General features: G+C 41.6%; 1 protein-coding gene across 1 annotated transcript; it reads right to left on the bottom strand.

Annotated features, from left to right (window-relative positions):
- Nucleotides 1-4,941: 4,941 nt before the first annotated feature.
- On the bottom strand, nucleotides 4,942-14,824 carry LOC106593798 (zinc finger protein 330). The gene is made up of 10 exons (XM_045722804.1): nucleotides 14,725-14,824; nucleotides 14,182-14,327; nucleotides 14,030-14,049; nucleotides 13,582-13,652; nucleotides 13,296-13,372; nucleotides 12,683-12,809; nucleotides 12,413-12,517; nucleotides 10,532-10,578; nucleotides 5,907-6,024; nucleotides 4,942-5,588 (listed from the first exon to the last, which is right to left on the bottom strand). Exons 2-10 carry the CDS (start codon nucleotides 14,299-14,301, stop codon nucleotides 5,311-5,313), a joined length of 963 nt encoding a protein of 320 aa, XP_045578760.1. The 5' UTR covers nucleotides 14,302-14,327; nucleotides 14,725-14,824; the 3' UTR covers nucleotides 4,942-5,310.
- Between the last annotated feature and the right edge of the window lie 1,429 nt (nucleotides 14,825-16,253).

A 16,253-nucleotide genomic window follows, 5' to 3' on the forward strand; every position in this document is an offset into this window, starting at 1 on the left:
CGCTCCTAATATTGGTTTGATGTCACTCACAATGTCGGTGGCTACACATAATGTTGTTGTGAGCGTCTTATAGAATCCTGGTGGAGATGATGAACCAATAGTACAAAAAGCTTTTAGCAAATACTGTATGCCTACATTTCTTCACATTCTGTAATACAAGGTGACTGTACTGATTGCTAGACTGATTAATTGGGACGCAGCTCGAATTATAAGCTTGGTTTGTTAATAGGTCACAATTGCATATGTTTTTAGTAACGTTTTCAATAACTTTCTTTTGAAGCAAGTCGTGATTGTTGTGTTAAACAGAAAATATCATCCAACTGTCTCCTGAGGCGTACATATAGAGCAAGTTGCAGCAGTCCTCTTAGTCCTGAATCATTTACTTGCAAACACACAAAAAAAACACAAACCCATTTGATTTTACACTGCTGCTACTCGTTATTATCTATGCATAGTCACTTTACTCCTACCTACATGTACAAATTACCTCAACTGACCTGTACCCCTTGTATATAGCCTCTGTATTGTTATTTTGTTACTTTTTACTTTAGTTTAGTAAATATTTTCTTAACTCTATTTCTTGAACTGAATTGTTTGTTAAGGGCTTGTAAGAAAGAATTTCACGGTAAGGTGAAATTGTATTCGGCGCATGTGACAAATACAATTTGATTTGAAATGTTCATGTTTCCAGTGTTTTTTTTCCACCAGTGGTTGTGTGGTGGTGCTTCCTGCCTGCAGATTTCCCCTCCTCCACTTATCCAGATACACAACCCCGCTCTTAGCTCTCGCATACATCCACGCTCCTGCAGGCGCTTGGCTCAGGCTGTGGTCGGCTGAGCTCAGTGCTAGTGGGCATGTACTAATGGCCTCCTGTAACCAGAACTAGCAAGATTCCAGCCCGCACGAATCAGCGTATGCGACCCTGAGTAGATTACGTTGAAAATAACGGTCGACCATTTGAGGCCGTCTCTAGTTCTTATTCTAGCTCAATGAGAGCTACAATGCCAATGAATCAATCAGGAACATCACTTGCAGCTTGGGTCAAAGCAGCCAGGACTTATGAGTGGAGTTTTTATTCAATCAGATGCGCATGGCGGTGTCGGAGGTGGAGCTGTCAAATCCACAAGCGGCTACTGGCATTACACCTAAAGTGGACATTGCTCTTAATGCAAGTCCGTGCAGTCAATGGCAATCTCATACAAAAATCCCTGAACACTGGAATGTGAGATGTAATCTACACCTGGATTAGTTTAATAGAAATGCTCATTTAGTTTAAAGCCCTCGTGGAGTGTTTGTAAATGTACTTTAAAATCATCACTTTATGTCTAATAAATGAAAAATAACCCAACATTTATTTTTTTATAATTTATTTCACCGAGCCTCCTTTGGCCTTTGAAATGCTCAGTCTGTGTGGGCATTAGGAAACACATTTTTAAATATTTACATACACAGCCCTGATTGGCTGATATGATGGTCTAGAGCCCACCCCCTTACCCAGATGAACATGTAATCTGATTATAATAGACCAATGACATTGTGACGTCATGATGCGGACCAAAGGTTGTCCTATCTGAACATGCTAAAATTCCAGGCATTTATTTTCAACCTCTGTGTGGAAATATCATTAAAAAACAGTAAATTCATGTTTTTAACTGCACTGCTCCTTTAACAATTTAAAATTGGACATCATTATGGTGTACCACAGGGCAGCTGGCTAAGGAAATTGTTTTCGGTTTTTACAAATGACCTTCCACTGACCTTGAACAAAGCCTATGTGTCTAGGTACGCTGATGACTCAACAGTATACATGACGGTTGCAACAGTAAAATAAATGACACGTAACATAGAGCTCCAGTCAGTTTAGAATGGGTAACTAGCAATAGGCTAGTGCTAAATATCTCAAAAACTAAAAGCATCATTTTTAGGACAAATCACTCGCTCAACCCTAAACCTCATTTAGATCTATTATTGAATAATGCGGTTATTGAGCTAGCTGAGGAGACTAAAATGCTAGGTGTAACTAAATAACAAGCTTCCATGGTCAAATCATATAGACTCAATGGTTGCTAAAATGGGAAGAAGTCTGTCCATGATAGGGCGTTACTCTGCCTTCTTGACATCTCAGTCGACCAGACAGCTCCTACAGGCCCTAATTTTGTCGCACCTAGACTACTGCCCTGCTGTGTGGTCATGTGTGGCAAAGAAGGAAAATGGGTCAATTGCAGCTGTCCAGAACAAAGCAGCAAGTATCGCACTTAGATGTACACGGAAGTGTCAGTAACATGCACGTTAGTTTCTCCTGGCTCAACATTGAGGAGAGATTGACTGACTGCATCACCATTGGCCTGTGCTAGGTATTGATGTGTGGAAGGTACCGAACTGTCTGTTCAAGCAGTTGGCACGCAGTTCAGACACTCATCGGTACAACACATGCAACAAGAGGTCTCTTCACAGCCCCCAGGTTCAGAACAGAGGCAAAGTATTAAATAGAACCATGACTACATGGAACTCTCTGCTAGGGTTGCCATATTACTTAGGCTTCTCCAAGCTCTGATGCTGCTGATGGTCAGTAGTAGCCTACCAAACTTGCTAACTGCCTGGTACTCAGCACTCTATTGTCCCTCTAATCACTCAGACATCAATGCAAATGTATCGAAAATCTAATCAAAACACTTCATGAGAGCCCATGAGCTCATGTTGCGCAACATTGCTATAGGCTACGCAGAGGATCGCATCAGCTTTCTATAGGCTAGGCCTGCTGTATTTATCTGTCAACTTTTCTAATATTAAGCACATTGCTTCTCTTTACAACAGGATTATAGCATACCTGGCCTGAATGAAAATGAACCACGGGAAAAAGCGTCCTCCCTTCCATATTTAAGTGCATAGATTACATTTTTTCCCCCCGTGCCCCAGTTCCGAGACAGGTGCATGATAATGGTCCATTCTAAATCAAAATACATTTTACACATATATTATTTAGTATATGCAAAGACATTAAATTAAGAATAATCTAAATGGACAGCGCTTTCTAAGGTGATGATTAATTCAAAACAACCAGATGCATATTAGTTTATGGATAGGCTTATAAGCCCAAGGCCAAATCAATAACCTGAATTAAAATGATGATTGCGCCATTATACAATACATAGCCTACCCCATATTATGCATGGCAGAAAAACATAAATCAAAACTGATTTAAGATGATGTCTTTGATACATCATTTGTGGAATTTCTTTCCTTAATGCATTTGAGCCAATCAGTTGTGTTGTGACAAGGTAGCGGTGGTATACAGAAGATAGCCCTATTTGGTAAAACACCAAGTCCATATTATGGCAAGAACAGCTCAAATAAGCAAAGAGAAACGACAGTCCATCATTACTTTAAGACATGAAGGTCAGCCAATACGGAACATTTCAAGAACTTTTAGAGTTTCTTCAAGTGCAGTCTCAAAAACAATCAAGCGCTATGATGAAACTGGCTCTCACGAGGACCGCTACAGGAAAGGAAGACCCAGAGATACCTCTGCTGCAGAGGGTAAGTTCATTAGAGTTACCAGCCTTAGAAATTGCAGGCCAAATAAATGCTTCACAGAGTTCAAGTAACAGACACATCTCAACATCAACTGTTCAGAGGAGACTGTGTGAATCAGGCCTTCTTGGTGAATTGCTGCAACAAAAAAAACACTACTAAAGGACACCAATAAGGAGAAGAGACTTGCTTGGTCCAAGAAAAACGAGCAATGGACATTAGAACGATGGAAATCTGTCCCTTGGTCTGATGAGTCCAAATTTGAGATTTTTGGTTCCGACCGCCGTGTCTTTGTGAGACGCCGAGTAGGTGAACGGATTATCTCTGCATGTGTGGTTCCCACCGTAAGGCATGGAGGTGGTGGTGTGATGGTGCTTTGCTGGTTTTATTTCCTATTCAAGGCACACTTAACCAGCATGGCTACCACAGCATTCCGTGGCGATACTCCATTCCATCTGGTTTGGGCTTAGTTGGACTATCATTTGTTTTTCAACAGGACAATGACCCAACACACTTCCAGGCTGTGAAGGGCTATTTTACCAAGATAGAGTGATGGAGTGCTGCATCAGATGACATGGCCTCCACAATCACCTGACCTCAACCCAATTGAGATGGTTTGGGATGAGTTGGACCGCAGAGTGAAGGAAAAGCAGCCAACAAGTGCTCAGCATGTGGCGTTACCGCAAGTCAGCACAAAGACAACAGGAGCACTGCCACCGTTATTCCAGCACCATTTCAGCTAAAACATAAAATAATTGAATACGCTGAAAACCAACTTAAAAAGACATCAAAAACAATTTAGCCCAATCAATGTTGCTAAATATTATGTGGCTGTCCTTGCTGTTTTCTGTCTGTGTGTGCTTGCTCAAGTAAAACTAAACATGGACTCACCCACTTGTAGAACATCAACGTCATCCTCATCTTTTCCATGTTGGCAGAACGGTCTATGGCTTTGTCATACAGTACACTTTTAGTTTTTGTTGTCATAGGCTACCTGGCTAAAATGCTTGCTAGCCTAACTTCCTCGCATTGGCAACAATGAACAAGCTTTGTGTTTTTCTTAGAAAGTGATTTGATTGGTATGAAGCCAAATCCAAACTGTCCTCCTTTGGAGGGCGTTTTGCTGCACCAGGACAATCTACAGTTGAGCTCAGCAAACGCTGATTGGCTAATTATTCAATTTGTTTTTATATCAAGGGAGGCCAAAAGCTTGCTAGCATCAATCAATCAAATACTACTGGCAACATGTCATACTCTTTTGGTCCAGACAGCATCAGATACATGGGCTACACATACTGAGACAGAGGGGTACTGTTTCCCTCGCGATGATGATTTCTCTGGTGAGATTCCAGCCCCTTTGGAATTGACGGAAAATTTTAAAAAACCCTGAGAGACGAAAGATGAGCGTAATCATTTTAAATGTTTTATTGGTCAAATATTTGGGGAAGCCTGGTTTCTCTTGGCATCCATGAATACAAGCCACTGTTAACCTGCCTGATGAGTTACATTATTTAGCCTAAAACTTAAAAAGGATATTTGACCAATGTTAGGCAAGAGCCATAGAGAAGTTCTGGATTACTGACCGTCTTTTTTAAACGCGCTAATGTCCAAATACAGACACAATCAAGCAGTACACATATGGTGATGAACTATTACTTTAAACATCTTATTACAGTGTACTGCAATGCATTGCACACACACACACTCCTTGTATATATCTAGTCCCCTCTTCTTTGGGAAGCGGAGAGGAGGAGAGATGTGATGGGAACCAACCTCCGTCTAGGGGACTGCTTCGATCACTGGGGTCCCTTCAATTTTAAGACCGGCCAGAGAGTCAGCTACCTCTTCTTCCTCATCTTCCTCATCATCATCCTCCTCCTCATCTTCCTCCTCGTCATCATCATCATCATCTCCGCCATCGTCCTCCTGGTCTCCCTCCCCTCCTCCGGGCGATGACACGTTCTTCCAGTAGGAGTCGTAGCCAGAGGCTCCATAACCTCCATAGCCATAGCTATCCTCGTCAGCACCACTCTGTCGGCCAAACTTCGTCGTACGGGCTGCAGGGCGAATACAGACATGAGCTGAGAAACTTGAGTAAGAATCCCGATCCGGGGAGTGCATATACACAACAATTAAAAGGTGTTGAATGTGGCGGGATATATTTGAGGTTTAAGATCTGACATCTGCTACAAGAAGAGTATGAAAACAAGTGATTTGTAATGAAGCAAAAATGACTCAATCAACAACTAAAATGATGATATTACAGTATACATACAACTGCACTGCCATCAGTACTCAGTTTTCCTCTTAATGATTGAAGAGTTTTAATCCATGACTGACTTAAGCACTGATTAGATGTTAGATGGTGGACTCACTGGACATGCTGAGGTCCTTAGTCTCCTGGGTCTCATGGCCACACTTGGGGCAGGGAGGATTTTTACCCTTGTCCTGTTTGAACACCTTACTCTTCACATGGTCATCACAGAAACAGGCCTGGGGAGGGAGAGACACAGTTCAACCCAAATGGGCCTTGTTACTATAGGTTACAGTCATGTGTCAAATCCAGGAAATGTATTCCCTGTCCCACTGGTAAATGGTTGTAACTAGAGGGAATACAGCCATGACTGGAAGTGACTTTTCATAGTAGATTAGGAGAACATTTTATTTTAGCTAACCCTAACCCTTTTCCTAGCCTTAACCTAATTCTCCTAACCTGCTGTGTTAATTCTCCTAACCTGCTGCGAAAAAGTAACCCCTAGTTGTAGCTGTATTCCACTTAGTCAGAAGCCTGGTAAACCGGTACTTATTTACCGGGGAGAAAAAAATAAATAAGACTAATTTAACAGTGCAACTGGGAATGTACACATTTCCCCCTGAACTAACACCCTTGCCTTTCTTGCACTAACACTTGTATTTTCTTGCAAGCACTGACTGTTGCTAGCTGCTTTATGACTGATTATCTCACCTAGTTACCTTAAGATGAATGCACTCACTGTAATGCCGGGCGTACACGACACGACTTTACACGACTTTCAAAAATCCTAGCAACGCTGAGCCTCGAGCATTAAACCACAGTATTTCCTATAGTAAACAATCTGGCAGAGACGGGGGTCGACACACTATCAAGATTCTTCACTTGGTCGTGAGGATTCTCATACCACGCCGTCTCACCAAAACTATGTGAATAGATTGTTAACGTAGCTAGCTACAACGAGCTGTGGCTCAAAGCAGCCTCATAAAAGTTCAGTCAGACATATACACTTGCCCTACAGAGTTGAAATATCTTGCCAACACATTTTGGACTGAATAACATTGGGTGTGAACTTCAGAGCTGTAACAATTTTACATTTGGGCTTTGGTTAAAGGCAAGTGCAAACCCATACTAGTAGTAGTCATCGCTCCTGCTCGAGCGAGTGCACATTCTGGGTGATGCGAATCAAGATCTTGGTCTTCCAAGAGCTCTCATTTGGCTATTGCTGATAGCCGTTCTCAAAACTGGTCATTGCACATCTCACATTACAAGAGCGTTGCAGATTTTGTGCCGATAAAATCAAACACGGGATCGGTAGCCCTCAGATTGTGTCTCTGACCTTCTCACATTAAATGCGCGTCGGTGACGGCTGCGAGTAGGCAACAACATGGGGATTTAGTCTCCGATCTCAAAGTTGTCTGGGACAGCTAAAACCAGGGCCAAAAATCGTGTAGTGTACGCACGGCTTAAGTCACTCTGGAAAAGAGCGTCTGCTAAATGACTGAAATGTAGATCTCTCGGTCAATGTGTATAGAGAGGCAACAGCGGTAACAAACAAGTACACTGGCATGAGGAACAGTGGGAGAAAGAATTGTTTACAACATAACACATTGTGTTGATTTAATGTCTTGAAGTGTTCATAGCCTTTGGATTTCTTCACATTTCATTGTGTTAAAAAGTGGGATTAAAAAAATATTGTAATATTTTCTCAACAAACAAATGGCTAACATTTAAGATGAATAGAAATGATAGCTGTTGCTTAAGTATTCAGTCCCAAGTCAATACATGTTAAAATCACCTTTGGCAGAAATTACAGCTGGGAGTCTTCATGGGTAAGTATCTATGAGATTTACACACCTGGATTGTGCAATGTTAGCCCATTATTCTTTTCATAATTCTTCAAGCTCTGTCAATATTTTGGGGATCATGGCTAGACAACAATTTTCAAGTCTTGTCATAGATTTTCAACAGATTTAAGTCAAAACTGTAAGTTGGCCACTCAGGAACATTCACGGTCTTCTTGGTAAGCAACTCCAGTGTAGATTTGGCCTTGTGTTGTAAATTATTGTCCTGCTGAAAGGTGGATTTGTCTCCCAGTGTCTCTTGTAAAGCAGACTGAACCAGGTTTTCCTCTAGGATTTTGTTTGTTCTTAGATCAGTGGTTTTCAATCCTGGTCCTGGGGACCCTGAGGGGCGCACATTTAGTTTTTAGCACTCAACAGCTGATTCAAATGATCAACTCACCATCAAGCTTTAATCATTTGTATCAGCTGTGTAGTGCTAAGGCAAAAACAAAATGTGCGCCCCTTTGGGTCCCCAGGATCTGGATTGATAACCGCTGGCTTAGATCCATCCCGTTTCTTGTCATCCTGAAAACCTCCCTGGTATTTGCCGATGTATAGAATACCCATACCATGATGCAGCCACCACTATGCTTGAAAATAAGGAGGCAGTTACTTAGTGATGTGGTGTGTCGGATAGCGCGCCAAACGCAAGGCTTTGCATTTAGGCCAAAAAGTGGCCTTGGCCTTTTTTACTTCAGTTTTACTTTAGTGCCTTGCTGCATACAATATGCATGTTTTGTAAATATTTTTATTCTGTATATTTGTATTCTTTTCACTCTGTCATTTAGTTCATTATTGTGGAGTCACTACAATGTTGATTCATCCTCAGTTCTTCCATCACAGCCATTGAACTGAAACAGTTTTGAATCACCAATGGCCTCATGGTAACACCCCTCAGCAGTTTCATTCCTTTCCTGCAGCTCAGTTCAGACGGATGACTGCATCTTTGATGTGTCTGAGTGGTTTAACCTCTCTAGGGTAGGGGGCAGTATTTGCACGGCCGGATAAAAAAAACGTACCCGATTTAATCTGGTTATTAATACTGCCCAGAAACTAGAATATGCATATAATTGTTTGATTTGGATAGAAAACACCTTAAAGTTTCTAAAACTGTTTGAATGGTGTCTGTGAGTATAACAGAACTCATATGGCAGGCAAAAACCTGAGAAGATTCCAAACAGGAAGTGCCCTCTCTGACCATTTCTTGGCCTTCTACACTCTCTTTATTGAAAACTGAGGATCTCTGCTGTAACGTGACACTTCCTACGGCTCCCATAGGCTCTCAGAGGGCGCCAGAATGTTGAATGATGACTTTGCAGGCCATGGCTGAAAAACAGTAGCGCATTTGGTAAGTGGTCGATCAGAGAACAATGAGACGGGGGCGAGCGTGCACGTGAAGAGTCCATTTTAGATTTTGAACGAAAACAGGGTTTCCCGGTCGGAATATTATCGCTTTTTTACGAGAAAAATCGAATAAAAATGTATTTTAAACAGCGGTTGACATGCTTCGAAGTACGGTAATGGAATATTTAGAAATGTTTTGTCACGATAGGCGCGTCACCCTTCGTTACCCTTCGGATAGTGTCTTGAACGCACGAACAAAACAGAGGATATTTGAACACAACTATGGATTATTTTGAACCAAACCAACATTTGTTATTGAAGTAGAAGTCCTGGGAGTGCATTCTGACGAAGAACAGCAAAGGTAATCCAATTTTTCTTATAGTAAATCTGAGTTTGGTGAGTGCCAAACTTGGTGGGTGTCAAAATAGCTAGCCCGTGATGGCGAGCCATCTACTCAGAATATTGCAAAACGTGCTTTTGCCGAAAAAGCTATTTTAAAATCGGACATAGCGATTGCATAAAGGAGTTCTGTATCTATAATTCTTAAAATAATTGTTATGTTTTTTGTGAACGTTTATCATGAGTAATTTAGTAAATTCACCGGAAGTTTGCGGTGGGTATGCTAGTTCTGAACGTCACATGCTAATGTAAAAAGCTGGTTTTTGATATAAATATTAACTTGATTGAACAAAACATGCATGTATTGTATAACATAATGTCCTAGGAGTGTCATCTGATGAAGATCATCAAAGGTTAGTGCTGCATTTAGCTGTGGTTTGGGTTTATGTGACATTATATGCTAGCTTGAAAAATGGGTGTCTGATTATTTCTGGCTGGGTACTCTGCTGACATAATCTAATGTTTTGCTTTCGTTGTAAAGCCTTTTTGAAATCGGACAGTGTGGTTAGATTAACGAGAGTCTTGTCTTTAAAATGGTGTAAAATAGTCATATGTTTGAGAAATTGAAGTAATAGCATTTCTAAGGTATTTGAATATCGCGCCACGGGATTCCACTGGCTGTTGAGAAGGTGGGACGATTTCGTCCCACATACCCTAGAGAGGTAAATACATAAGCCACAGCATAATTATTAACTTGACCATTCTTAGAGACATCCAAAGTCTGATTTGTTATTGTTACCCATCTACCAATCACTGCCCTTTATGAGGCTTGTGAAAAGATCATAAAGCTTTGTAGTTGAATCTGTGCTTGAAATTTGACTGTGGGACCTTACAGATGTTTTATGTATTGGGACAGAGGAAGGGTTAGTCATTCAAAAACCATGTCAACCCCTATTATTTCACACAGAGGGAGTCCATGTAACTTATTGTGTGATTTGTTAAGCCAAATGTTACTCCTGAGCTAATTTAGGATACTTTTCTCATTTGTATTAATCTTTTAAAAAATAAATAAAAAAGTTAGAATTGTTATTCCACTGACATTACAGGAGTATACTGACTAGATTGTTGACAAAAAACGTACAATTAAATCCATATTAAATCAGAACATTTTGGGGGAAGAAATCCAAGGGGTATGAATACTTGGATCTCCATTTTCCATTACCTTGCAACGCAGGCAGGAGTGTTGCCCCAATCTGTTGCAGGAAGCACCTGAAATGAACATGGGGGAATACACAGCATATACACTGCTCAAAAAAATAAAGTGAACACTTAAACAACACAATGTAACTCCGAGTCAATCACACTTCTGTGAAATCAAACTGTCCACTTAGGAAGCAACACTGATTGACAATAAATTTCACATGCTGTTGTGCAAATGGAATAGACAACAGGTGGAAATTATAGGCAATTAGCAAGACACCCCCAATAAAGGAGTGGTTCTGCAGGTGGTGACCACAGACCACTTCTCAGTTCCTATGCTTCCTGGCTGATGTTTTGGTCACTTTTGAATGCTGGCGGTGCTTTCACTCTAGTGGTAGCATGAGACGGAGTCTACAACCCACACAAGTGGCTCAGGTAGTGCAGCTCATCCAGGATGGCACATCAATGCGAGCTGTGGCAAGAAGGTTTGCTGTGTCCGTCAGCGTAGTGTCCAGAGCATGGAGGCGCTACCAGGAGACAGGCCAGTACATCAGGAGACGTGGAGGAGGCCGTAGGAAGGCAACAACCCAGCAGCAGGACCGCTACCTCCGCCTTTGGGCAAGGAGGAGCAGGAGGAGCACTGCCAGAGCCCTGCAAAATGACCTCCAGCAGGCCACAAATGTGCATGTGTTTGCTCAAACAGTCAGAAACAGACTCCATGAGGGTGGTATGAGGGCCCGACGTCCACAGGTGGGGGTTGTGCTTACAGCCCAACACCGTGCAGGACGTTTGGCATTTGCCAGAGAACACCAAGATTGGCAAATTCGCCACTGGCGCCCTGTGCTCTTCACAGATGAAAGCAGGTTCACACTGAGCACATGTGACAGACGTGACAGAGTCTGGAGACGCCGTGGAGAACGTTCTGCTGCCTGCAACATCCTCCAGCATGACCGGTTTGGTGGTGGGTCAGTCATGGTGTGGGGTGGCATTTCTTTGGGGGGCCGCACAGCCCTCCATGTGCCTGACTGCCATTAGGTACCGAGATGAGATCCTCAGACCCCTTGTGAGACCATATGTTGGTGCGGATGGCCCTGGGTTCCTCCTAATGCAAGACAATGCTAGACCTCATGTGGCTGGAGTGTGTCAGCAGTTCCTGCAAGAGGAAGGCATTGATGCTATGGACTGGCCCGCCCGTTCCTCAGACCTGAATCCAATTGAGCACATCTGGGACATCATGTCTCGCTCCATCCACCAATGCCACGTTGCACCACAGACTGTCCAGGAGTTGGCGGATGCTTTAGTCCAGGTCTGGGAGGAGATCCCTCAGGAGATCATCCGCCACCTCATCAGGAGCATGCCCAGGCGTTGTAGGGAGGTCATACAGGCACGTGGAGGCCACACACACTACTGAGCCTCATTTTGACTTGTTTTAAGGACATTACATCAAAGTTGGATGAGCCTGTAGTGTGGTTTTCCACTTTAATTTTGAGTGTGACTCCAAATCCAGACCTCCATGGGTTGATAAATTGGATTTCCATTGATTATTTGTGTGATTTTGTTGTCAGCACATTCAACTATGTAAAGAAAAAAGTATTTAATAAGATTCTCTCATTCATTCAGATCTAGGATGTGTTATTTTAGTGTTCCCTTTATTTTTTTGAGCAGTGTATTAACACATTGAAAATGTTTATTTAAAATCAGTATAGCTAGGGGTTAACCTTTCTCTAAACTTTAAACTGGCAGAATGCCTACTTTTCTATACCTTACATGCTGTTCCTCATGTCTGCCAAAGTATGCCCTAAGGCTAAACGTCAACAGGTTATAGTGTTGAAACTTCTTGATTTCTCATGATCCAACACAATGTGGATGATTGACATGTGAGAAAGACACCATAATTGCTCACATTTGTAAGTCTCTGCCTCCAGGACTTGGCAACTGGCTTGGTGCTCAAACTGGTCATCCTCACACAGGAAGTTGTGGCAGAAGGAGCAACGGTATACCCTTCCCCCTGTGTCAGATAGGAAAAAAGGAGGAATGATTACAAAAGGGACACAAGGTGGATGGCAACCAGCATTTGGGTGCATGTATTGACAAAAAAAAAAGATAATTATAGGCCTTGTTTAGTTTTGCAGATCAGGCAGGTTGGATAATATTATAAAATGGCATAATTTACCATGGTCCCATACACAGCGTTCACACTCGATACAGTCGGCATCCATGAGAGGACATGTGCAAGCGTGGGTACTGAGGCACTTTCTCCCGTGGCACACCCAGGCCTCACAGAAGTCACACACTGCCCCCTTGTGGACAGAGACAGCATTTCACATATCAATATAAAGACATCCAATGATAAACTCATAACTGTGGACAATCTGGGCACATATCACAATGTTAAATAGATGTAGGTCTACACCAGGGGTGTATTCATTACGTCTTGCAATGGAAACCATTTGCCATTTAAGAACCAAACGGAAGCAAACGGAGCAAACGAAACAGGGAGGGACCTACCTTCAATTTGTGCAATAGAAACAAAACATTTTTCATTTGGAGTAAATGGTTACAATTGCAGAACGTTTTGCAACAGAATCGGCATTATGAATACATCCCATGGTCATATTCACTAGAAACCAAAGGCGGCAAACTATCAGGGACTACCTGGATTTGACCGATAACAAACACTTGTTTTCCATTGTGAAACGTTTTGCTGTGGTGTGCATTAATGATTATTACTGAGTATGTATTACTCCCATCTTAATAAAGTTTTTCAAACGGCTCTCATCTCTTACCACCATGCCCATCCCCGTAGCGTGGATCCCTGGGTGCTTGATGACACAGTCTGATGACTTCATGCATTTGGTTTTGCCTTTAGTTGGAATACAGGAAGACCGTATCACACCACAACATAATACATGGTTCTTGCACTCCTATATAAATATCTTACATGTAACATTGTGCAATATCTTTCTTTGCCACTTGAGGGGATAAATGAAGTTGTATGGAATTAAGTTGGGCTCAAAGAACTCAAGGGATTTTAAATCAGAAACATGCGTCACAATTTATCTTAAGACTCACCACATTGACCACACTGGGGCAGCTTCTGAACGTTTGCACAGAAGTAGCAGAAAGCTCTGTTCTTCTGCCGTCTTGGAAACAGGGGAACAAAGTGTCAAAGCCTCCATCACCTGTAGATTATAGTTGCTAATAAAGAAATAATGCATCTTGTTCAAATAGTTGAATTGTGTTCACACAATTTAACCTTTATTTAACTGGGCAACTCAGTTAAGAACAAATTCTTATTTACAATGACGGCCCACCCCGGCAAAACCCTAACAACGCTGGGCCAATTGTGCGCTGCCTTATGGGCCTCCCAATCACATCTGGTTGTGATACAGCCTGGAATTGAACCAGGGTCTGTAGTGACGCCTCTAGCACTGAGATGCGCCACACGGGAGCCCCAATGTTAGCTAGTTAAGTTATCCATTAAGATGAATGTAAAAAATATTGATTGAAGATGTCTTACCTCTGGCATTTGTCACATTCCTGCAACACAAGATGAGGACTACAGTAAGTATGAGGACTACAGTAAGTACTAGGGAAATAATCATGATTTGCAGTCATTGTTAGTTATCCATTTCATATTGTGCTGTGATGAACATGTATATTATTCCATACCATTGCTGAATTGCAAGGGGACTTTGCAACGTCAACAAAGCCCTTGTTGGCTCGAGTCTGTTTCTCCCGTTCCTTGCGGTTCTCTGCCTTCTTGCGTGCACCAGTCTTCTTTTTCGGCATCTTTCAGTTTCTGTAGCTGACTTTACCTGAAGGCATGTGGGGGATTAGCAAACCATAACTAACCAACCAACCAACCAAGCAAGCCAACTCAGTCAATGGCATCACATCTTGACAGACTGGACACATCATTAGTCTAGGTCCTTACGAAAATATAAATGTTGTAAAACTGTATTAGCTAGTTAACTAGGTATCTACGTAAAAAAGATATGAAAAAAGCAGTTATTTACCTATCTAACGTTACTGTACGTGTGCTGAGCAACACAGTTCAAACACGCGCTAACTAACTTGACTTCATGGAAATACCAGATGCAGCAACGACATGTAATAGAAAGTAATTTTATAATGAACAGATAAAAGCCTTAACCGATATGTGCTGTTTATAATTGTTTTTAACACATTATAACCCAAAATGTAAAGACTTACAAGGAATGTCGCAATCCACGGCTAGCTCAGCTGAAAACGGAAGTTACAACGCGGATATTTAGTCCGACTGAGTATTCTTCTCGCCTGAATTGTGATCCGCCTTTTCGTTCCTATGTGAGTTCCTATATTTCTATTGTACATGAATTTCCCTTGCGCTCAATGAAATGTTATATTAAAGTATGAATTGTATATTACATCATGGTTTGGCCAATTAAGGCTGTTATTATCAACGCTAGTTCAAAAATACATACTTTTTTATTTATATTGTATTCTAAAGTCACTTCAGTCACCTGCCACCATGACCCATGAATGTTGTTAAAATGAATTGGGCTTTACCAAAGACGCCTTTGCAATGTTTCTTTCTGTAACGTAAACTACGGTGAATGGGTTTACAATTCCCCAGAAGATGGCAGTAAACCATTCTTTTCATCACACATGCTTGAGGTCTTGGAGGTTTCTTTGGCCTTATCAGTGGAGGCTGGTGGTAGGAGCTATAGGAAGGCGGGCTCATTGTAATGGCTGGAATAAAATGAACGGTATCAAACACATTACACATATGGAAACCACATGTCTGACTCAATTCCATTCCAGCCATTACAGTGAGCCTATCTTCCTATAGCTCCTCCCACCAGCCTCCTCTTATGTCAATGTTTTACACCAGTAGTTCTCTGTACCCCGTCCCCGTCCCCCAACCTCTTAATCCCCCAACCTCTACCTCTTAATTAAGATTACGCCCCTTTTTCTCCAATTTTCTTCTAAAATGACATACCCAAATCTAACTGCCTGAAGCAAGGATATGCATATTCTTGGTACCATTTGAAAGGAAACACTTTGACATTTGTGGAAATGTGAAAGGAATGTAGGAGAATATAACATAATAGATCTGGTAAAAGATAATACAAAGAAAACCAAAAACGTTATTTTGTATTTTTTTTGTACCATCATCTTTGAAATGCAAGAGAAAGGCCATAATGTATTATTCCAGCCCAGGTGCAATTTAGATTTTGTCCACTAGATGGCAGCAGTGTATGTGCAACGTTTTAGACTGATTCAATGAACCATTGCATTTTTGTTAAATGTTGTATCAAGACTGCCAAAATATGTTTATTAATAACTTTTCATGTTCAAAATTATGCACTCTCCTCAAACAATAGCATGGTATTATTTCACTGTAATAGCTACTGTAAATTGGACAGTGCAGATAGATTAACAAGAATTTAAGCTTTCTGCCAATATCAGATATGTCTATGTCCTGGGAAATGTTCTTGTTACTTACAACCTCATGCTAATCGCATTAGCCTACGTTAGCTCAACTGTCCCATGGAAGGGACACCGATCCCGAAGAAGTCTACACCTGGTCTGCAGAACACAGGCCTAACACCCCTTCACAGCAAAGGAAATAGGCTACAGTACTAGGCTACTACATGTCTGTAAATGTATACTAGACAAAAATATAGACGCAACATGCAACAATTTCAATGATTTTACTGAGTTGCAGTTCACATAAGGAAATCAGTCAACTGAAATAA

Source organism: Salmo salar, chromosome ssa08 (genome assembly GCF_905237065.1).
Source record: "Salmo salar chromosome ssa08, Ssal_v3.1, whole genome shotgun sequence".
In the NCBI taxonomy this organism is placed as follows: Eukaryota; Metazoa; Chordata; class Actinopteri; order Salmoniformes; family Salmonidae; genus Salmo; species Salmo salar.

What these genes read in the sequence shown, in the direction of transcription:
- LOC106593798 (XM_045722804.1), bottom strand. Translation starts at nt 14,301, where the DNA reads ATGCCGAAAAAGAAGACTGGTGCACGCAAGAAGGCAGAGAACCGCAAG. An exon ending in GGAGGCAGAGACTTACAAAT is followed by an intron (nt 10,579 to 12,412) that starts GTGAGCAATTAT and finishes TGTTCATTTCAG; the next exon opens with GTGCTTCCTGCAACAGATTG. An exon ending in ACTCCTGCCTGCGTTGCAAG is followed by an intron (nt 6,025 to 10,531) that starts GTAATGGAAAAT and finishes CTCCCTCCCCAG; the next exon opens with GCCTGTTTCTGTGATGACCA.